The sequence below is a fragment of the Macrobrachium rosenbergii genome, chromosome 14 (genome assembly GCF_040412425.1).
Source record: "Macrobrachium rosenbergii isolate ZJJX-2024 chromosome 14, ASM4041242v1, whole genome shotgun sequence".
NCBI lineage: Eukaryota > Metazoa > Arthropoda > Malacostraca > Decapoda > Palaemonidae > Macrobrachium > Macrobrachium rosenbergii.
Window position 1 is genome coordinate 21,445,172 of NC_089754.1, and position 25,965 is coordinate 21,471,136.

The window sequence follows — 25,965 nt, forward strand, 5'->3', positions numbered from 1 at the left end:
ATATTGTTTTGATTCATCAAGAGGTGTATGTTATCCCTTTTTAATTTTTGCAAAGAAAAGAGACTTATCGCCTGTGGAAAGTAAAAAAGAAAAAGTTGTGTTTCAGATGTCGGGAGTAAAACATAAATAATATGAGAAAACAGTAGCCCGGGTGTCTCAGTCAGTTTTATCTCTGGCTGCCATAACTGAATTCGAAAGCTACTTGTCAGTATCACGTGAAAGCTCCTTAGGCCTATTTCAATCACATCGACTCTACGGCGGCAGTAGTGTAAGGCCCAACGCAAGGGCAGCGGTTGGGTCACGACACGACTGGCAGCAAAGCGATATATATATATATATATATATATATATATATATATATATATATATATATATATATATATATATATATATATATATATAAAAGCACGTTATATATATATATGTTATATATATATATATATATATATACATATATATATATATATATATACATATATATACATATATATATATATATATATATATATATATATATATATATATATATATATATATATATACATATATATATACACACGAGTGTGTGTAATGTGCAGTCAGCCAGTTTGAGCGCCACAGCCGAATGGTGCATGCTCATATAAAGTTGACAAGGCAAGGATCGGCCACAGGTCTATCCACTGAAGACAGCACCACCCTCTCATAAATGTATTAAAGTAGTCATGGATGGCCATAGTTGCATAACTACCAGGTACATAAGTCAAGGTTTAAGTCGGCGGAGGTGTGTGGGTTTTGGTGGCATATACCCATCCAGGTAATCCAGGATTTCATAAGTCAAGCTTTCGCCGAGGACGCTGTAGGCAAACAAGTCAGTGGGAGCGATGATTTTTGCTTCCTTTTAAATGGAGTGCTTTCAGGTAGGCGTCAGTGGGAAATGTCTGTGGCAGAAAGACGCACATCCTACCACCATTTTTGGCGGTTGGGTCACGCACCCTGACCAGGCTGTGACCCACCCAGTTAGACACGGGAGAATGTTTGTTATGATATAATTGCACTTTTATGTAGACATAGACCACTGAGTGATGTCACTTGACAGAACTATTAAGATGCGGTTATACATTGAGTGGTCTTCCAGATGACGGCCTAGGAAGTTCTGGCCCCAATGAGTCTAACACACGTTAAAAGCACAAAATATAAATGCTAGGCATTTTCTTCCAAGACTGAATGACAGATTTTCACGCATTCAGCTATCCCGCACACCATTATAGGCTTTAGAAGGCAGCGACTGTTTCTGAAATCTCCAGATTACATTCAGTTCACAAGGCTATAAGGCATCGACTTTCTACTGGGCACCGCCTACGCCACGAACCATTGTGTGAATGGCTTTTGTCGTGAAAATGCAAAGCGATCTGCACAGCACTAGGTACCTTCAAATATTCGTGTCGATCTGAAAAAGGCACGTTGGTGGTCATATCTGTGGTATACAGCGCCTTGCCGTATTCGAAGTGAGTAAAAGCATGCATAAACTTCTGAGGTTATTTATGGGCACGGTGCTGTGCCATAAATGGCGGCTCGCAGAAAGTCGATACTTCAGCAAATAGCCTTGCTCTGCCTTCTCGTTAAACCAAATCATATCAAAACATTCTGGTCCCTGTTCTCACCTACACTAACCTTTTTACCCATCTTTTTCTTAATCTCTACATCACCCATGGTTTCAGTATTCCTTACCTTATTCTTACTATAATTATCATGGTAAAACCTACACTAGCATTACCATTCAAGCAGTACACTTCTCATCCATAAAATAAAAATTAGCCAAACGATGATTTTATAGTCGAAAGTGTTCTTCACACACTTTTACCTTCCAAACCTTTTTCAAATATCCTTTTGCCTTGTCTTTTTCATATGCCATGTAGTTCACCCACGCATGCATTTACATATATATATATATATATATATATATATATATATATATATATATATATATATATATATATATATATATATATATATATATATATACATATATAATTTTTTGTCAGATACACCGGGCCATTTTATATTCACAAATATGAATAACCAAATTTTATTTATTGTCAAATTCACTATACCCCTGGAATAACTTACATCCAAAGGGGATTATAAGTGACAGTGGTTCGTCATCAGTGGAATTCGAACTACCTGTAGTTACTAATAATTCCCCTTAGGTGCAAGATATTCCCGAGATATAATGAATTAGTTGTTAAACTAAAAGTTGTGGTTTAATATTTGGGAATATATCTGTCTTCGGTAATTTAAGATAATTTTAAGTAATTTTCCAAACTGTTTTTTGTAGGCTTAGAATATTCATCCAGCCCAAGTGCCTTAAAAGTTTATTCGACCAGACGAAAGCTGTTAGTATTTTAACTGGGTAAAGTACGAGTTCATAGTTTTTTCTGAGATCTAGTAAAGAAATGCGTATTTAATCCATTTTCTGTACAAATCTTCATAATCTCTCTATCCAAGCCACACCTATAATACCATTCGAACGATTGTTGAGCTACTGACTACTCATCTGAATATTATGTCTACTCGCGTAAGGAGCATACCATTTATATTCCCAAACCGTTCACAACAACGCCAATGAAGGCAAAAACTACTAAGGTGATGATAATATATAACAGCATATCAGCAGTAATAATAATAACTGGTAAACACTAAGATTACTGATGCCATTTTTGCAACATTTCATGGATATCACGTGTATGACCTTGAAATAACAGGTCAACGGATAACGATACTGGGAAAAATGAGCAGGTTTCATGTACATATGAAAAAAATATAATGTTTCCGTCTAGAGTAAACCAACCATAAAATATATAGGCCAGAAATATGTAGGGCAGATAATAAAGAGCGCCAAAAACGCTTTGAGTATTTAATAAAAATAAAAGAAAAATATAATCGTGACTTTTAAATTGACGCATGTCCCTGAAAACTAATGAAGGGCACAAATACCTAATGCAATACCTTAATGCGGGAAACTGAAATTATAGTCTTTCAAAACCTGCAAACAAGAAAAATGTGTAAAGACCAAAATTATATGGAGAAAGCAATGATCAGTCACCTAAGTACTCACTTACCTAGAGTTATCTTAGTCAATGAGGAAATGTGATAACAATAATAATTAGTTTACAAATGCAATTTTTTTGGCAAGATGAAAATATCACCATGTCTGGATGAGAGAGAGAGAGAGAGAGAGAGAGAGAGAGAGAGAGAGAGAGAGAGAGAGAGAGAGAGAGAGAGAGAGAGAGAGTCAACGGTGATAAAATCTTTCGAAATTAATATCCTGTTAGTTGATTAAACCATTAGCCAGTAAATTACCTGCATATTTTCATTTTGAAGCTCTCACGCAAAATAAAACAAAGGAGTAAATTTTCTGCTATCGCTGTAGGCTCTTCTGTACATATCACAGTACATTTCAGTACAACGGCAAAACTATAAAATATTTTGTAGGTAAGTTTGTCATCTGAGTCGGAGTGAGATACAAAATAATAAAATTTTTCTTTATTCCAGTTTTGGAATAAATCTAAATTAAATAACATTTTATCAAAATCACGTTTTTCCTAATACACGATTTATTTGAATATCTATTATGGCAGAAAATAATGAAAATAATATTTCTTAACTTTTCTTTCAGACAAAGAGCCGAGAACGAGTTTCAAAAAGAAGAAAACTCTCGTCAGGTAAGAGGAAGAGAAGAGGCACTTTGTTTAATTTAATTAAAACTTAACTCTTTTTCTTTCACCTTTCTTACATTGAAGAAAGTTAGCATCTTCGACTTAGGGAAAACTCGATCAGACTTTCTTCTTACAATGACGTCATTTGGATGGGTAATATGGCAATAAAGAATAGACTAATTATACGAATAGACTAATTATATAATTTATATGAAATGATGGGTTTCAATCGCAAAATATTCACTGTAAAGTTAATGATGATTTTATAATAAGAAGTCTGTGTTAACACAACTCATTTACGATCGTTATATTTAAATTTGTATTGACAAAAGACACTAAAATAAAAAAAAAACTGTTATGCATACAAAACAAAACGTGTTTTGCCGGATTACATCATCATGCTGTTTTGTAGTGTACTTTCTCTATAATTCTGAAAACACTGATATACGAACATAGCGATAATTAACAAATAACTTCACTGACCACGCCTTTCCCTGAGCATTATCTTTTAATTTCTTTTTTTTTTTGCCCTGTGTTTAGGGTATATAAGATTACTTGATTAAAATGATTAACGGTTAGGGGTTACCATGACCACCCATGAGGAATAACTTTTCTTTTTATTTTTTTCTCTCTCTCTCTCTCTCTCTCTCTCTCTCTCTCTCTCTCTCTCTCTCTCTCTCTCTCTCTCTCTCTCTCGTGACTGGATCTTTACTCTCCAATATTTTTAGATCCAGTACACACACATTCCTTTGTTTTCATAAAGGTTCTCACAGTCATGGCCTTTACTTTTCTATCACTTATGCTTTCACCTCCATGTTTTCCATTTTTCTGGGGTGAGGGTGGGGTTTGGGTAGACTGCTGTACTTTCTTAATTATAAAGCTGAGTTATATGACTCCAGTCTACGATCTGGTTAAAGGCAATGCGTTTTTACTGAGACTCCTCTTATGTGAAGTAGGCAGTCAGACGTATTTACACCACCCATGGAATACTGTCTGGCATTAAACCTCCGTCTTGCATTTATCCAGTGGGGAAATGCTTGTGGCCTTTCCTCCAACCTCCTAACTTTCCTCTGTTGAGAACCAGTCATTTCTCCATAACCTTCCTTTCCTCTTTGATACTAATATTTCTACCGATATTTTTACTGATTCTATTTGCTTGTGACCTTTTAACCATCATTATTATTATTATTATTATTATTATTATTATTATTATTATTATTATTATTATTATTATTATTATTATTATTATTATTACGTAGACGATTACATGGTGTTTAAGTTATAACAGCTTTCAAATAGGTGTGATTAATATTATTATCTACGAGAATATGTCATGTATAAACTATTAGGCTTTGAAACAGATAGGATTATTATTACTGTTATTATAATTTTTATCATAACTATTCTTTAAACATTCAGGGACCTTAACTTGCAAATTTTTGTTGTATATGATCCAAAATCTTCTAGCTTTAAACCTACAGCAAGCATTGTAACTCTCGTAAATTCACCCCCTTTTCAAAATAATTACTCATCATTAATATCTTGCTTATTAATTACCCTCACGCAGACATCCTCTATATTAGGGGTACCTATACATAACACTGCAGTACACCATGTGACTGAACCTTTCTGGAGTGGCCCTGAAGTTTGGAAAGCTTTCACTGTTTCTAAAATCATCCGGCTGCAGTGTGTTATCAAAACTCCTGAATTCTCCATCAATAGGAGTAAAAAGCTAATATTCTTAATATTTTCTATATTTCTAATCATGGGAACTATCCCTGTTCCTCCTGCTGGCTATTCTTACAACTTTAGCACTCCCTCTGAACATTTTCTCTCCTGGTCATCTTTTCTTACACTTTAGCAGAGCTTAGCATGACAACTGAATGGTTTTGGTCTTTAATTTCTTTGGAAAATAACTCCTGAAACTCTAGGCGTATACAAATTTCTGCAGGAATTAAGGCACATCTATTTTTTCTCGAAAATATATCTGAATTCAAACCTGAGTTTAGTGATTCTAGCTATTCAGAATAGTGGAAGAACATTCTTATTTTTTTTTAACTTTACATGGTATGAAATCTACATTGAGCCCTGACAGACTAAACTTTATACGCTTCAGAAAAGATTCTAAAAAGTATTTCATATATATATATATATATATATATATATATATATATATATATATATATATATATATATATATATATATATATATATATATATTATATATGTATATATTGATAGAGAGATAGATACAATTTGAACAAATACAATTTTTACATTTTGAAATCTCACTCTCTCCTTCTCAGATAGGTTGTAATGTGATCCTCTTCTCCAGGTAAGACATGCTGAAAACTTAAGATGATTTACCAGACCTTGTGACAATTTCAATATTTTATTTCCACGGTTCATTTATCTCATATCTTTCAGAGAAAATGATCGATCACTTCACTGCTCATAAATTATTTGAGTTTCGTAATGAATAAATCATTTTTTACTAAATCACGTTTACGGAAAACTAAAAGCGTACAAATTCTATATATATAAGTTTAAGATCATTTTGATAAAAAGGGGTATTATGAATGTTTTTAAGATAAAAACTGAAAAGAAAGAATCAGAATCAACTTTTGTTTTATGTGTCCATGTATACTATATATAAATATATATAATATATATACATATAAACATATATATATATATATATATATATATATATATATATATATATATATATATATATATATATATATATATATATATAGTGTATATATATGCATATACATACTTGAAACATGGGCACATAAAAACGACAGGTGATGGTGATTCTTTCTTTTTGGTTTTTATCTTTAAAAAATATTCTTAATACCCCTTATTATCAAAATTATCTTACATTTACATATAAAATTTGTAGGGCGTTAGTCTTCTGCAAATGTGATTTGGTAAGAAATGATGTAATCTTTTTTCATATATTTGGTTCGGTCAGATAATCAATCGATTAGAGAGCAATGAAGTTATCGAAAATATTTTTGGAAAAATATGCGATAAATGAACTGTGGAAATAAAATTTGTTAATCATCACAATATCTGGCAAATCATCCCAGGTATTTCAGCAATTCTTACCTCGAGAAGCGAATCACATTACAGCCTGTCTGAGAAGGAAAGAGTAATATTTCGAAGTGTGAAAATTGCATTTGTTCAATATTGGGCCTTGCAAAATATGCAGACATCTGACAAAATGCTTCGATTTAATAATTCGTAAGCTAGTCATTTTGGTTACCATCGTTACAGTCTGGATAACGATATTACAAAATGTATTTTGGTAACGTATGCAAAATATTAGTTCCCTAGTTCTTTATTTTCTCCGTCAAATCATATCGCAGTTTATAGGGATGCTTTAAATGAGCCATGTGTTGTATTTAATTGTATTTTTATCAATGTGCTGTTTCATGACTTGCTAACTAGACAAAAACATTCTTATTTACGAGTATTAGCAATATTTTAGTTTATAGAAAACATGATGGGATAGGTTTGACATGTTAGATACAAATTACCTAATGATGCTGTTAACACTGAATCTATCTTTACAGATTTTAAAGCTGTGTATAATTCATGTTATGAATGATTTGCTTATTTTTCTTCCGAAGGTTCAAACCAATGCCGGAGATCGACCTCGACACTGTGGTCGAAGAGAAATCAGAATTCGACGCTGAGGTGACGGCATCAGACCTCTTAACAACTCCCGAAGAATTTGTGATACCCGAAGAAGAAACACCCGCAGCATCCTTCAGAGCCTACAGGTATATGGGGCCGGCACAAACAACCAATGTCCCCGTGGCACCCCTCAATAATGGCGGTGAGGAAATGGACAGCAACGTCGACTATGATTTCGATGATGAAAACGAAGACGAAACAGGCGATCAGTTCGAAAGACAGGACTCACAACGCCAGAACCGCAAGAGATTTGCCTTACAAAGGAGCGAAAGCCGTGTCGACGGGAGTAGCGGAAGCAGCGACAGTGACACCACGGCCGTCTGCTTCTCTTTATCGCCGAAACAGGTGACAAAGTCCCCAACGGCGATGCATTTAGCCCTAAAAAAGCTAGATGGGGTGATGAACAGGCGGCACTCGAGCCCGGTCAAGATCAATTATGGAGCGAACAAACCACACAGAAGTTCTGGTAGGGTAAATTATAGTTATTCCAAAGAAGAAGAACCTGTCGTTAAGGAGAAAGAAAAGGAAAAGGAAAAAGAAAAAGAAAAAGAAAAAGAAAACAAAAGGGACAAGGCAGCTGAACAACTAAAGATTGCTATTGACTACATTGACCGGGAACTCATGCCTGACATTTCGGCCCGCTCGTACTCTGTCAGAAATCCCTCTCGAAAGTCGCAGTCTTTCTGCTCCAAACGTCGAGGAGAATCCTTCAAGGTCAAGAAGCAAAATCTTTCACGGAGTATATCTCACAAACTCAGCTCTTCCCAAGAAAACGTCAAGAAACCCGACTTGATTGAGATGAACGAATGCAGTTCTCGAAAGCCTTTGGGTAAATCGCTGTCTGTAGGGGCACCAAGAAGCTCCGTGTACAGCAGCATCTCTCACAGCGAGTTGCGCACTTTGGACGAAAACAGCGAGAGCCCCAACAGCATCGCCAGCAAAGAATCAGAGTCAATAAGTGGCAAAGACCTTCGAATTGAGTTGGACCCAAAGGCCATCTGTGGTGCTATTAGTCTCACCAATGGCAATGGAACTGAAGGGTCGACCATAATTACCACCCATTTTGACAAAGGTACTCCGCGTTCATCAGTTTCGTCAACTCACAATCGCTCGTGGAGTTGTTCGATAACTGTGCAGAGTGAAGAAGATGATCCCGATAATCCAAATACTGGCGTGGTAGTAATAAGTGGAGACAGAGGGGCAGAGGAGCAGGGCGATTTTAGGCCGGTGAGAAAAGCATGGCCGGACAACCGCTTAGGTGATCCTTGCCCAGCACTGCCTCTCAAGTCTCCCGAAAGACTCATAGGAAGCGTTGGGTTTGACAGAGGAAGGCCCACGAGTAATGAGAGACAATACCAAAATATCATAAATGATTATGCCATGAAATACAGACAAGAAGAAAATAAATTCAAAAGTCATTGCCAGACCTGCTCAGTCAATGTTGAGAGTGATGATGAAAGAAGTACTCTAGTGTGATTTCTGAGCAAAGGAAAATATATGCTAAAATTACAGTTTGTTCCACTTTACCTTTTGAAGTATTGTAGTTCTATTTCTGTCTGTCTGTTTATTTATTTTTAATTTCCCACTCAGTGAGCTAACAAGCAATGCCATGCAACTACTTTAGTTTCTTATTTCTTATTATCAATAATTCAGTCGGAATTCACATGATCTACTCACTGAAGTTCCAGGCATTGCCATTTCTTTAAATTCTGATCGTGTCTCTCTCCTACTTCCAAATAACTGTAATGAAATGAAAAAAGAATGAAAGATGCTTTTTTGAAAATGGTGCTTCAACAAAATAATGCTATATGTTGCAACAAGTGTCAAGCAGATTTACGGTGTTCTCAAAGACGATGTAAATTGCCGAAACTTAATATCACCTCGGTGTGTTCTGATAAATGTTAATATGGAGACCAACGCAACTGTGACCTACAGGACGTTCTTAAAGGTCACATTCCTTTCTAGAGGGAGATCTTTGGTCCTTTCCGGTGCATTGTAAGTAGAATCCTACATCAGGATGTAGACTTTTTTATACAGGAAATATTAAGTGCTTGTGGGAAAGGTTGCAATTTTTCTCCCTTTTGTAACGCTTTTATTTTGCCATACTTTCACTTTTGTCATACGTGTCATAGAAATTTGTAAGTCAACTATGTATTGTGACAGTATATATGATTTAGAAAGATATGGAAAATTAATATAATGAGGAAAAGGCATTAAAGAAAACACTATTTACTACCTGTTCCCTCAGCAGGCTAAACTTCTAAGCGAATAATTGTAGTGTTGAAAAATTGCATTAATTTTTGTAATTGTAATTAACATTAAATTAAGAACTCCTTTATTCGCTGGGTAGCACGTAATGGTGCTTCTATTTGGACTAATCGTCCTCACTAACACTCTTGCTATTAGTTTATTTTTGTAAAGACTGGGGTCAAGCTTTTGCTCAGGATGCCAAGAGCCCCTGACATCCTGGGTCAAGGGCCATTAATTTCAATTACTCTAAAAAGAAAGGGAAATTGTATCTATTCTAAAATGACTGAATAAGTTTTTATCATAGGAATAAACATACGTGAATTACATACATGCATTCCTATTATTTGTGTCTATACATACAAAAGTATATTGTACATACATAGATATATAAAGAGGAATATACTTCCAGTACTTCACTATAGGACTGTATACTGTCTGTGTAAATTATAAGACGAAAAATGATAAATTTATGAGAAATTTATGAATAATCTTTTGGCAACTGTAATGTTTATTTCAAATAACCAACACTTGAAATCAAGACACTAAATTTATGCATTGCAGTGAATCACAATGAAATAACAGTTTGGGAAATTATGTAAATAAAAAAATCTGATGGGTGTAACTGTAAGTCATTCTTTCATATGAAGAGGAATGAAGATAAAAGATGATGTATAAATAATTCTCTCCCGTTCGTATTATTATAAAAATAGGTGTCTGACGTTTGTCTGCAAACGGTGTTTAAGAAGTGTATGTATCCATAAGAGAATGATTAAATTATTTATTGCCGTGAAGTTTTCCTGTGTGGTTTTCTTACTCTCATCATTGCTTTGACTTTATCGATGAAGAAATGTCATTTTCTAATGATGGTGTGCTATAATGCTTAAGATTACATTAGGAAAGGCCAAAGGACATAATAACTGACCTGCTGTATAGTCAAGAAGCTAAATATACGAGTGTGTACGTATCTACTATTGTAACAAGTGGGCCTTAGACAAACATCATTTTTCACAATATTAAGATATACAAATACGTTAAATATCGAATTCACTGTACAGTGAGAACAATTTACAATCAAGGGGAATTATAACGGATAAGTGTTTCCGCACCGGCCAGGATTCGAACCATGGCCTAAACCTGGCACTTACCACTTATAATTCCCCTTGGTTGTAAGTTATTCCCAACTATAGTGAACTGGATAGTAAACAGTATTTATGGCTTAATATTTGTGAATATCAAAAGTGACAAAAATGCGTACAAATATTCATTCATACTTATGTATGCATTCAGGAACCGTGCTGGGGTCATGCATACAAGGCGTTTCTGTATATTCAACAATCACATGTTCTTGAGCCAGAAAAGAAGCTTATCGATACAATAAATCTAAAACGATAAAATACAGGAAACAACTCAATAGGATGTAATGTTCTAACATATGAAGAGAGAGAGAGAGAGAGAGAGAGAGAGAGAGAGAGAGAGAGAGAGAGAGAGAGAGAGTTATATATATATAAATATATATGCATTAAGCCACAAACGTCCTTTTATATATATATATATATATATATATATATATATATATATATATATATATATATATATATATATATATATATACATACATACAGTATAAGCATAAGCATTAAGCTACAAACGTCCTTTAATATCCAATTCGCTTTACCTCGGAAATAATATTTTTCCATATATGTGACCCGAAGGGGAATTTTTTAGTTGATAATAAGTTCGTCGTCTTATTATCTACTCAAAAATTCCCCTTCGGATAACACATATGAAAATATATTATTTCTGGAGGTAGAACGAATAGGATATTAAAGGACGTTTGTAACTTAATGCTTGTATATGAATCACTGTGATGTAATAAAAATTCATATATATATATATATATATATATATATATATATATATCATATCATTATATATATATATATATATATATATATATATATATATATATATATATATATATATATATATATATATATATATATATATATATATATATCACACATTACCACAGGTGAAAAATAAGAGACGGAGTGTAGGTCCTGACCGGTTTCGACTTTATTTTCAAGCCACTGACGAAGGACTGATTCAAAGTATTAGAAGTCACAAATATATATACTAAAGGAACAGTACTGACGACCATACACAACCGTTAGAGACTACATATCCACCCACAGGCCGGTGTCAAGGTAGGAGTGGCCTTCAAAACTCATTTGGCTAAAAACCACAATATACTCTCAGGGGACAATACTGTTAAACATACCGACCATAGGCGACAACAGATCCACACCTGACAGGTGTCACGGAGGCGGAGTTTGGAAAAGTCATAAGCACTGCTGCCCCCGTACTATGTTTAAAAATGTGATAATCTTATTTTCATACATTTCTACGGCCTACCTAAAATTTTAAACAATTTACAAATTTCTTTTGATATTAAAGGATCAAGTTTATACATCCCTTGACTGATATTATATTATGGCTGTAACTTTCTTTTATATTCCTTTCCAGTGTGTTATTAGAATATACCATCCTTTTTGCCCCTTCCCAATTGATAGCATGATTGTTCTCACTAACATGTACAAAAATACCACTGTTCCCTTGTGCATATCTCACACATTGCTTATGCTGTTCTATTCTCTTTTCCCGTGCTTTACCCGTTTGGCCAATATAAAAGTTGTCAAAAGACTTGCAAGGAATTTTATATACACACCCTTTAGTACTGTCTCTTATTTTTCACCTGTGGTGTGTGATAAATGAATCACGTACAAAAAGTGATTATAATCATATCTATATTTATGTATGTATGAATTTGTGTGCAATCATAACTTCAGACTGAGTTTATATTACATTTACTTAATGTTTTATTATATAAATATGTCGCCTTCGTCATCCACTCATTTTAAAACGGAGCCTCCCATTATAGTTTCATCGTCTTGTGAAAGAGAACCCAAAGTACATGGCCATGCATTCGTGCACGCAGTCAGCACACCCTCATTACACAACTTGTTGAGAGACAAAAAGCTTAAAAGGATGCGTCATTTCATTCAGTACATCTCTCACGTGCGCCAGCTTTTCATTTTGGGGACAATGGGGCTATTCTTGGTAATCTGAATAAGCAAGGAAAACTCATATATCCAGCAGTACTTGGTTATGGTTCCACGTTTCCTCTTGGAAATACATGAAAATGAATCTACAAACGTCACCATTACTCAGCTGATTAAGAACAAACGAATGCATTCTCAATCATTCTTCCAAGAACAAAAATTTCTTCGTTCGTTCTCCCGTAGGGTAGAACGACCACCAACAGGGAAACTAGCAGGCATTTCTTAACAAAATCCACGGCTATTTCATGACCGATACTTACATCACCATCTTACATTACTTACAATCCTTGACAACCGTGTATACAAAGTGTTATTATTGTTTCCTTATCGTTGCCGTGGCCAGGAAACGAACTTCAAATTTGCCAACACGAAGGAAGTATTAAATTTTTGTTGTGCCGGGTTACCCCGCAACTTCTTGGTAGTAACGCGCTTTATTAAAACCCTATCCTTTTAAATTCCTTTATCCTCTAAGGACCAACAAAAGGCGGGTCTTGCTTTTGCTTTGTTGATTACAATAACTTTGAAGAAAACCAATCTCCCCCTTGAAACTTATTAGGATGAGTCTTTTCTCTGTTATCGTGCTCCCCATTATATTTTTCATTAGCTCTCATCAAGGACTTCATGACTAAAAATACCCTCATTGTGAGGTTGCAAGTATATATTCTTTACTGATCAGCGCTTTAAAGCCGTATTATAATTACTGTATTCTACGAATAAGTTCTCGTTGTTACACCAAATAAGGGCTATATTTAATTTACTTGCTGTAGAAAAAAACATATACTGAAGTAAAAGTATTATTAGATACTAGGAAATGGATCAACTGTAAAATTTCTTATTTATGAGGTTTCACCAAACCTTCGTTGACCGCAGATATGTAATAATTCTAACTGGACAGCACTCTATCTTAAATATCTAAATGTCAGCCTTTATAACAAAACTAATTAATTTAAGTTCATTATCATTAATAATTATTCTTATAAAACTAAATTCTGTAATGAAAATGCAAAAGAAATTTGTAACGGATACACTGGACCTGCCAGACATGGCACATGAATGAAAATTTTTCATTAGAGCATTAGATAGCGCGCATATCTAATGCTGTTAATTTCCCACGCTAAAAAGATCCACGCTTCCAGGTGAACTCTGATTTTGCCAAAGACTACTGGCCATCTCTGGCCTTGAGCCATACAGCTTAATGAATGTGAATGCAATTTCATGCACGATATTATTCTGCAACAACATTTCCTCTGCATAAATTTTTCATACCATACGAAGAAAATAATCCTCGCAGGACCACATGTGAACCATTTGCATGCACACATGTTCAGTGAACGATGACGGAAATTGCCAAATAGTAATTCACCATCACTGAATACCATCTTCAGGCAAAAATACTTCTTTTGCAACTTTAATGAACGTGGGAAACTCGGTGTCCTTCGCTTTCAGCTGAGCTTTGACGTCCATAATTCTATTCTGCCGTTCTTGTCTTTCACAAACTTCATCCAGATTCCATCCAAATATATCACATGCCTTTCTGACAACCTCGAGGCATTCATTCTGGGCACTCGCTTCCTCGGTCGAATCTGGACTCACTCACTCGCCTACGCCGGTTTTTCTCATAGCATCGGGTTTCAGAATTCCCAGTCCTGCCTTTCTCTCTCTCTCTCTCTCTCTCTCTCTCTCTCTCTCTCTCTCTCTCTCTCTCTCTCATCAATGAGGGTTACTGTATCTAAGCATTCTCATCTATGAACAGAATATTTTATATACATCAAGGGAGAACATCAGCCACTTTATTCGGTTGCCTTGCCATGTTTTCAGATCCACTACTTGATTCATATCAAGTCAACTGACCGCATTCCAAATTAATAGTTAATAAAAGAATGACCTAAAAGATGAAACGACAAAAGCCCGTTCCCCAAAAAGCCATTATGCTGCTGTTGACATAAGAGGTGAATTATTCACCTAGTGGTTAGTAGACTGTGGTGAGTCAGTTGTAAAATGGAAATATCGTTCCCCCCAAAAATCTGCTGAGAACTGGAAGGTCAGTAACTTCTAGAGCCCTCATTTGAATATATATATATATATATATATATATATATATATATATATATATATATATATATATATATATATATATATATATGTGTGTGTGTGTGTGTGCGTGTGTGTGTGTGTGTGTGTGTGTGAATATGCAAAAAAAAACTCTCCATATTATTAACGCTCGTGAATTTGTGGTTCTTTACAAGGTATGAAGTACAAATCGGATGGTTTAACTCTAACATAAAAAAAAATGGTTATCTCTTGTTGAAAAGTTCCTTTACACCTAAGGGCGGCTTTGGAGGAAAGGAAATGAATTTCACATGCAGGTGGAAGTCTTACATGTCTTCAAGGAAATTGGAGAAATGTCTAATATTCATCTAAATGGAGGTAATATCTGTCCCTTGTTAGCGTTATACACTGTATATTAGTGTGTGTGAGTGTATATATGTATGAATGTATGTAATAATCGTATATTACATCATTATTCTTATAAACGCTAACAAGGGACAGATATTACTTCCATTTAGATGAATATTAGACATTTCTCCAATTTCCTTGAAGATATGTAAGGCTTCCGTCTGCATATGAAATTCATTTCCTTTCCCCCAAAGCCACCTTTAGGTATAAAGGAACTTTTCAACACGAGATAACCAATTTTTTTTTTATGTTGGAGTCAAACCATCCGATTTGTACTTCATACCTTGTAAAGAACCACAAATTCACACATTCACGAGCGTTAACAATATGGATATTTTTTTTTGCACAGTCTTACACAAATATATTGAAAAGAGAATTCAATAATGATATAAATGATAAATTCGGATTCTTTTTCACAACTACTTGCGAATAGATCGCATCAGCATTCATGTTAAATATTATTTATGTAATTAACAGCAGTATCTTTGGAGAACATGAGGACTGCCGCAATTACGTATAGAAAATGCATTACCATGATCAGCTTGATGCATTCTCTGTATTTTATGAGGATTTCAAAAAAACAGAAGCATACATTCGTAAATGTTAATAAATTTCAGGAATTGGTTTAGTAAATAAGGCCAATTTTGGCCACGAAAAATCTGGACACAAAAATTATTTCTAAGTAACTCTGAAATTATTATAACTCCCAAGCTGAGTGATGTTGTTGAGGTTAAGTTTTATGCAAAGCCGAAATTTCAGAAAACAAGGAGATACGAAAAAATCTGAAACAGTTCTGGTAATTCCATGTAAAAAAATCAACGAAGATTTACACAGTTATATTCTATAGGCATTAATAATAACCGAACTCTGCAAAGAAACCTGAAAATATAAAAGGTTCGAAAGTAGATATGTAACAAAACAACAAAGACTATATTAGGAAAGGAACGGAAATTTTCAAACAAGGCAACAAAGCCTTAATAAGCTCGTGAAAGAGGAAACAAGATGAACGAATCCTACCAACGACAAACCAAAGGATCTTGCATTGGCAGAGGACCTTTAGAAAGGGTCTGTGAGCAGGAATTCTTAATTGGACAGCATGCTTAAACACGGGGCAGCTTAAGTCCATTCTAATTCTCCATTACATTAATTGGCCACCATAGACAAAGGCAGAGAACATTTCTCGATAGCACGAATTTATTGCCGGCGATGAATCAAGAGACTTTCTCAAACTCCTTGAATTTATGGACGTAATAATAGGAAATCTTCATTACTGATCTTTGTTAAGCCTTTTTTAGGATACTCTTTGTCATTCTCTTTCACCCCCAATCCCCCATTGTCTTTATTCTTTTCTCTTTCTTGTTGTTTGTTATGATGAAAAGAAAATAGAAAGCCACTTACTAAAGACAGCCTCTGTTTTTTTCTCTATCTCTCTTGGCTATAGTCTTTTTTGCATAAAAGAAAAATAATAAGATTTTTTGAAACGTGTCAAGACTTAATAATAAATTCCAAAGCCCAAATCAAGATTTTTGATGGATATAAATGCTATAAAGATAGAGAGAGCCCTTATTTGTACGAATGACATACAAACAAAATCTATTCTAGTTATATATTTTCAGATCTTGAATAAAAAAATGAGTATAAATAAATGTAGCAGTTACTAAGCCAATATGGAATCGAGTTTTTATTAATTTTATTCTTAACAAAAACTTCATATTATCTCTATCAACTGTCTTAAATGAAATGACCTAGCAGAATCTTCGGTAAGACCCAACTCCGCAAAAAATAAATAAATAAATAAATAAACAAATAAATATGCCGTGATTATACTGTTACAACTGCGTCTTAAAAATGGACCTTAGCAGGCGATTAATAATGCTGCTAGATGTCCTTGACATGAAAGCCACATTCTTTCCGTTTAATTAGTGCGTGCTAAGGAAGAAAATATATTTTGTCATTCTGAAAATGGAATAATTTTTTCAATTAAATTTCAAGTAAAAAAGATTACACAACATGTTTGCTAGGTTTTATAAAAAAAAAAAATCGGCAACGAAATAAAGAATGCTTCATTCCTTGCATGAGAAAATCTCGGGCAGTTACTCAACATCGAGATGAAAATGTCATTATGGGAGCAAAATGGTCACAGGGCTTTAGACATCCGGAAGTAAACAAATGGGTTTGGCAACAGAGTATTTAATCTCTATTTTGGCAATTCTTCCGCTGCTTGTAGCATTGTCGTAATGCGAGCAAATTGCAATACATTGAACAAGATCACTGCTCCTACGACTCTTCTGCCTGTCTCAGTCTCGTCTTTTGTTGTAGCAGAAGTGAGCATGACTCTAGGTAGGAAGAGGTGAAGAAACGTGGGCAAGTATTTACTTAAAGGGCTAGCTAGTGTTTACAAGCAGAAAGGTAAATAACGTCAACTGTGTTTACCAACATAGTGGAATTTAAAAAGTCCTTTGTGAGTAAGGGACCTTGAGGTGGCTGCCATGGTATGACGTCAGTCCCGACCCCGGAATGATATGAAGGACCCCGGTAGATGTTTCAGGATCTAAGAAAAAATGTACATGTAGATGCGAACATGCATAATCACACGCAAATTATGAATACTTACACGTACACACATAAATATATACATATACTGTATATATCAATATATATATACACACACACCTATATATATATATATATATATATATATATATATATATATATATATATAGATAATCTATCTATCTATCTATCTATATATATATATATATATATATATATATATATATATATATATATATATATATACATACATATATATATACAAACCCAGCCGCCAATGACCTACTTTATCTGAAGAATAGAGTAGCCCCGTTCTTCATCCCTTCGGGAAATAAGTTGCCACTTCCCTATATACTTCGGGGGAAAAATATGTTGACTACGTGGCTTTAAAAGTTGAACTCGAACACAAGCTTCCTGAACCATTTCATACGCCTTGTAACAACTAGATTTTTCTGTAAATCATAGACCGTGAATTGCAACTAAGTGCAGAAATATATGTTAGAAACGAATTATGGGTGCAGAATAGTTCATAATTTTCGCTCGCTAAATTTAGCTGAAACTTAGATTTAGCACATCTTAAAGAGTCTCAGCTTATTTGGTAACGCTGATTTAGTATAGTAATCATGCTCTATAGATAGAGGTTCGTTAAGCAATGCCTCGATAAATTCAAAGGTATTCAATGGAAATATCTATAAAGAAAATGAATCCAGTGAAAAAACACAATTTAACAGATCGTCTGACTTTAAAGTGTGATTAAAAATTAAAAATATCGGACTGAGAACGTCATCTGCTACAAATGCATACCACCGCCAATAGCAAACATGCTATCATATGAAAAAACAGCTACCATGACGAACTGAAGAGAAATACGAGGCTATATTCTGATACTAATTCCAAATTCCACTAGTTTTTACGAATCCGTAAATATTTCTGAACATTTATAAGTAATCTGTTATGGTTTTAGGTCAACGTTTTTTTCTTAGGCAATGGCATCTTTCGAGAAATATAAATAAAAAATGATAGTCAAAAAGACCCTGTTAAACAACTCTATTTAATAGACACTGGGCACTCTTGTCCAATAGGCATAAAAAAAGGTCCTAAAAATGCAGTGCATTTTTGTTCTTTCGGCTTTCCTAATAAAGAACAGGGAAAAAATTTTTATCCAAAAATATTTTTAGTAACGGCAGGCGATATTTCCAATATGGCTGCATGAATGTGCCTATGGCTATTGATGACATTGTTTTCGTGCCTCATTCATTGATTCAGGAAGGACAGAATAGTAACTGGAGAACAATTTCGGTTTCAAATGTCGCCATTGAAGCTGCTGAAAGCTCTTCCAGCCTCAATAAGCTTTTTGTCAACAGGCCTTTTATGTGTTTGTGTTCGTGTTCTCTACAGAGGATGTCGATATTATTGCAGACTGGTGTCACAATTATATTCCTGCATATTCTTGCATGTATGACAGGTATAACAATCATGCTCACCTTCAGTGTTGATGCTAATGGCTGATTATTGGACGGTTCGACAGCTGGATGCTTAACAATGCCACAGAAATGCACATCTGACATAGTCTTTGGATATGTGCGATAGGATTTCTAAGAAAAATTATATGACTCTACTGATTCGCTATTTTCATTATCACTGGAGATGCGTATCTTAAGCTAACAATAAGTAACGGAAGCGGCACCACGACATAACTGTTTCTCAGTATGCTTCTTGATTGTTTGAAAGATGTCTTCAAGACTAAAAATAGATACAAGGATATAAAGTAAAGACTAAAAAAAAAAAAAAAAATAGATACAATATTATTATTTTGACAGTTTTACGAAAATCAGTTCGAGATTATTCCAAAAATATGGCTTTTAGATCATATATATATATATATATATATATATATATATATATATATATATATATATATATATATATATATATATATATACACACACACACACACACACATATATATATATATATATATATATATATATATATATATATATATATATATATGTACATATAAGTACAAACAGATATATATATATATACATATATTATATGTGTATATATGTGTGCGTGTGTGCGCGCGCATACAAATACATATGTTTTGGAGAACTATAATATAGAGATGACAACTGAACCCGTAGAAAGAGAAGAAAGGAATTTTCTTCATACGCAAGGTTGAAGAGATCTCGAGGTCCAAACCTCAATTTCCAGGATACCGGAAATGACCACAGGATCAAAGAGGCTGAATGTCATCATGCCCACGATCTTGACAGGCGCCCTTACTTGTAAAGCCAAAGCACTGGAAGCTGGGTTTCCTTCAATAGAAATTTCATTTAGGCTATCAGAGAGAAAAGGAGAGAAGTGGGAATATCATGTGGCAGCAACGCACCCCCCAAAGCTGATTTGAAACGTGCATAACTTGATAAAAAATTTGAAAGGGGGGTTCATCCTCGTTAATGAAGTATTGAGCGAACCACTGGATGTAATAACCGTTGTTGTGAACTTTCATCATTCCCAATTAAGTTTCTCTTTAGAGCTATACGTCACGATGAATGCTGTATGATTCTTATCAGCAATGATCATCAGTTATCTCAAATGTAGTGAGCATTTAACAATAATTATGCAAATGTTAAATTTACATGACCAATGAGTCATGTACAATTATGTTTTTTAATCAATTAATTACATATTATCTTACGGTTTAGATGTTTACGCTCAATGTTGACGTGAACTGGCACATGTATTTAGAAATTATAACAGATGGTAAGATGAGGGAAAAGGGGGAGCCATGGAGCAAGTGAGTCATGGAATTCGGTAGAGTATTTGCTAACGATTGTTATTGGATTCTAACAGCGTATGGGAACTGAAGTGTAATGTATGAAGGGGTAGCTTAGCCCACTCGCCTTTACGGAAGTGAAGTTGGAAGTTATGCGTGGGAGTTGTAAAAAGCTTATTATACATTAAAGACTGGATGAGAAAATTTTAAGATGCTATTTAAATTTGGAATGCATGGAGGATGACATTTTGAGGATGGGAGAATGTAATTTAGTTGTGTTTGTTAGGAAGAGGAGGGGAAGATATAGTAAGTGAAAGATAGATGGTCGTGAAAGAAGTATTAGAAAGCTTAAGCCTTGATTTCCAAGAAGTGTGGCCTGATGGGTAAGGTCATTACTGAAGTGTGCATAAAGGTAGTTAGACACGATGCTTATAAGCCTTCTGTATACGTGTAGGAAGAGGGTGATGTAGCACAAGTCGCCTACACAGGGGTTTAATCCAAATTCAGCAGTGATCTTTGCATTGGCTTTTCTCGGAAGCCTGTTAAGGGAAATGGGTTTATCTGCGTGCGTGTCTGTGTGTGTTCGTGACTTATGAATGGGGAACTCCTTGTAGCACTGAATATTTGGCACCCTAATTCATGCTGTATTCTGGTATGCATGCTTGGAAGGTAGGACGCGTGATTTTTTTTCTACATCCCCTTATCCCAAAATAATGGTAAAGTTATCAACATGCTTTAGAATATGTGATTGTAAATATGACGAAGTCAAAAGGGCTTCGACGTAAAGCTCGAAGTTGTGTTCTGCGAGAACTACACACACCTGATTTCCGCACTTGACAGAAGTTTCGTTGTAAGCATCAAAACATATTAATTGACGTCTGTGTCTTTCTCTAGGGCCTTTATGTAAATATACATAAAACCAAACTATACATGAAAATTGTAATGTCAAGAATGGCTAATCGTAAATCCCTACAAGATTCTTGATGTATATAAGTAAATGCAAATGATGGATAATTGACAAGGCAACTGTGGCTGCGCAATGTTGATGTAAAAAAGGGGATGATTTTCGGTCTTGTTGAGCTCTTTATCATCGTTTCTGCTTCATTCGTATTTTTGACCTAACTTTGACCTAGATTCCTCAATTTATAAAGTAGAATTGAGGCTGTCCCATTCCTTTCTGCGATTACTCCATACGTTCTACCGTACAATAACACACACATACATACACAAATATAATATATATATATATATATATATATATATATATATATATATATAAATATATATATATATATATATATATATATATATATATATAAATATATATATATATATATATATATATATATATATATATATATATATATATATATATATATATATATATATATATATATATATGCACGCTTATATCAACTCACGTACGTACATGTACGCACACTAATATTATACTATGGAATCAAGGTAAATTTCTGGAATGACCTCTTATAACGATATGGGTGGGTAACTACTCCCGACTCCCGTTACGAATTATATAAACATATAATGGTTTTGTTACCCTTTTATTATACAAAAGGTTATACTTGAAAAAAAGATAATAAAATTGCTTCCTCGTTTGAAATACAAAATTTTTGTCATCTTCAGACGTTATCCCAAGAAAAAAAAATCTTTATTTTAAAGTGCGTACTTTATCTTTTGCTGACTTTTTGCATTGTGCCATTTCTTTGTTCTCGATTGTCTTTTAAAAGTATTATTTTCTCTCTCTTGCTCTTTCTTTGTGTACATACACATGTTGGATGTGCATTATTGAAATAACTTTCCTCAGATAAAAAGGACTTTCAATTCTGTTTTAAGTAAATATTTCCCGGACTCTGTCTAGCAAGGTAATCCCGGAAATGGATTTTTCTATCTGGGGAAACAATACAGTTCTTTCGTTTTCCGTCACTTTTTTTTTTTTGGCCGAAGTAAAGGTTGGTTTGGTTCCTCCTCTCCTTCCCCCCAATCTGCTTTCAGGGAAAATCCCAAGGAAAACATGCAAAGGCTTTCTGGAGGCAGGGTTTGGTATTACAGTCGTTGACGACGTATTATACTCCGACAAATTTAGGAAGACTCGGGCTTTCTTTAAGGTAAATGCAAATTTGCCATACATATCGTTATCTAGTGTCATATATTCACCTTTATTTTCATACAAATAAGAAAGGGGTAGTTTCCGGCATATATCTCTTCTCACTGAAACTGATTTTGTTTATATATTATCACCATAATTAATTTCTAATAATATGAAAATAGTAAACCTAAAAATGTGCCATATGTTTTGACGAACGCTGCCAGTGGTCAAATCAATTTAAGACAGGCATTTTGAGATGGTAAGCTGCTTAAGCCACGGAGAAATTGGGGTTTATACTCTAAAGCTGCCATCAATATAGGGTCGCCGTTTGGTCCGCCTCGAGATTCAAAACTGATGAACTGTTTTTCCCAACATAAGGCCACCTTCCATGACGGTGTTTGATAACGCATCGTTTCAGTCGGTGTGGATCGATAAATCCACGATATTGTTTACTAAAAAAGAAGATATTGAAGTCCGGTTAAAAAAGGAAGTAAATCTGGGAGATAACCTGAACAAGTACGAGTTAATAACCATGTACACATGATTATGTAATTGACAGACTTGCGAGAGACAATGGACACCAAGTGCTGATGCAACCTCCACATCGCTGTCAGTTTAATGGCACTGAAGTAATGTGGGCGCAAGTGAAATCTTATGTAGCAAAGAAAAATATTTTTAAAATGACAAATCTGGATCCTCTAGTTAAAGAAGACATAGGTTCGATCTCGGTTGAAAAGTTGGCGAAAGCTGTTGAGGGAGATCTTTCGTCCATTCAAACCGACAGAGAAGCTTTCTACCTTCATAGAGTTACGTAAAAACTTTGTTCAGCATAATATTTAATTTACCTGGCTAACCTAGAGCAAGAACACAAATCATTTGCTCTTGAAAACACCAAGTCATGAAGTAAGAAAATGAATGCACACCACGGAAGATAAAAAAAGATACTCACTCAATATCAGAGATGGAACTATGTTCATACCAAGAAATTATATAATACATAAAGCAACCTGTAAAGATAAATGGCAAACTGTGAAAGGAAACGATCATTTTACCTATATGTAAAGGGGAAAGACAGAGACAGAAAATGGGGTTTCAACCCTTAGGATACCGGGGACCCAGTGCCGAAAGCAGATTTAGGAGGAAATGGAAAAAATTCGATATTCAAATGAGACTTTTACTGACTTTATTCGACTCATAAATCACAGAATACCAGAATACGTATAATTCATGCATCAGTTATTCTCTCCCTGAAACCCCCGGAATCCATAATGTTTTAAATAAAAGTCCTCTCTACTCTTTGTCTTTGAAGGCAAGACTGAGTACCACTGTAATTGCAGGAATAGATATGCTCTCATTAACCCTTAATTAATATACAAATTATGTTCATCACCTATGTCATACAAACAAATCTACTAAAAAATATCTAATCCTCTACGTACAAAGACGACGATTAAAGTTATTTATGAACATTTATCAATCTCATTAATAAACACCATTCAAAAGTTCACGAGACTGCGTATTCTGAACAGTTAGCTTTATCGACGAACAGTTACTTCTGTATGAATTCACATCTTGCACACACTGTAACATGCAATGGATGCTCCATTTATTGGCGGACTAGATAAAAACGAAAGGTACTCTCTCAATAAGAATTTCGTGTACATAAGACAGGAAAGACCATTATAACAACTCAGTCAACACCAAGACTATATTGTTTCATATTAAAAGGAAATGACTTTCGTTTGCATTTAAATTTACATCAGACATTTATTCTAGTTATTGTAGATAGACTCTTATGAAAGCGAACAGCAACAATGCCAGTTTAATACGTAAACCTAATACTTCCTCCCCTAGTGTGAAAATCTAATCACACATACACAGTAAAAAGTACAGGCTGATGCCATCTATTGGATCATAAGGGAAACATGTCCAACCGGCTTCTTAGGTAATTATTTTGTTGAGAAGTAGATGGCTATGCCTTCAGCGTTTTTTCTGTTAACAGCAGTACATAAATTATGCAATTATGCACTACTGCAAGTGTGATCAAATGAAAAAAAAACACTTACTGCATTTTGCATTCAAGATTCCTACCCTCGATACATTATCTATTCATATGAAATCACTGACGTAGAAGAAACAACAAATGATAAAAGATAACCATATTAGGAGTTCGTTAATACTGATAGTTTACATGTGTGTGTATATATATATATATATATATATATATATATATATATATATATTATATATATATTATATATATATATAATGTGTGTGCGTGTGTGAACACACACTAGATATGAATTGTATCATTATATTAAATACCTTCAAAAATAATTGTAGGTGTTGCAGTAAATCATTCGTTCTACAACTTTCAAATTAATGTTTATTCTGCTCAGAAAGCGTAACTTCACAAGTTACCATACATCGTACCATCAAAGCTCCATGCATTACGTGGTTATGTATTCTTTCATGAGGTTTTATGTAAAGCGTATTAATTCTACATAGATTTTCATTCCCCTTCCAAAATTCCCCACACAACTGTTCCATAAAAGCCTCTGAATCCATATTCCAACCACTTGATCCCTGTCTAAACCTATAATGCTTTTACCAGATTAAATGTCTTGTAAACCCTTTCCATGCTCTTGTTTGTATATAGTATTCAGTATTAAACTCCAACAATTCTCACAGTAAACTCCATCAGCTTTTTCCTTCTGAAATAGGAAAATCATTTGTCTAATTCATTTCTTTGAAACCTTTCCCGTATCAAAACACTTTACATATCCTTGTCAGACACTCAGTAGAAAGCTCATCGTCATGATATAGCATCTGAATAGTAATCTCAAGAACTTAGGACTTCTTTTCATTTCAAACCTGATCTTTGTACCATATTCAGCAATAATGTTGATAAGGACTCTCAGATTCAAATCAATCTCTTGATCTCTAGCAAAATTCAGTCCTTAATCATATTTGATCTGCTGTTAATCTCACACATTTTTCTCCTTAGAATGCTTGTTCTGTGTGTAAAAGCATTTCGAACTGTTTCTTAACGCCCCCCCCTCATACTTTCACTTCAAAGGTCCATTTCTTCCTTTCCTTATTTTTCGTTAAACTCTGCAAAATTACTGCACATGGCACATTCTTCCTTTTTTCACTCAACTTTTCGATAACAACCCCACCTCAGAATTTTATTACTCATCCACCATATGTGCCAATACGCAAAATCCGCTCCCCCCGCCTCCCACGTAAATGACACATGCTTCAAATCGTTCACATTCCCCTCCAGCAACT

The 25,965-nt window shown here is 34.4% G+C and overlaps 2 protein-coding genes across 4 annotated transcripts in view; one reads left to right on the top strand and one right to left on the bottom strand.

Annotated features, from left to right (window-relative positions):
- The window catches only part of LOC136845764 (uncharacterized), a 155,689-nt gene extending 145,240 nt beyond the window's left edge, over positions 1-10,449 (top strand). For all 3 annotated transcript variants that reach the window (XM_067116012.1, XM_067116011.1, XM_067116013.1), the window contains exons 6-7: positions 3,656-3,701; positions 7,337-10,449. In XM_067116012.1, coding sequence (XP_066972113.1) covers positions 3,656-3,701; positions 7,337-8,879 — 1,589 coding nt within the window. In that variant the 3' untranslated portion in view covers positions 8,880-10,449. The remainder of the gene's footprint in view (positions 1-3,655; positions 3,702-7,336) is intronic.
- LOC136845768 (uncharacterized) overlaps positions 1-25,965 on the bottom strand; it is a 489,838-nt gene that overhangs the window by 321,410 nt on the left and 142,463 nt on the right. The window lies entirely within an intron of this gene.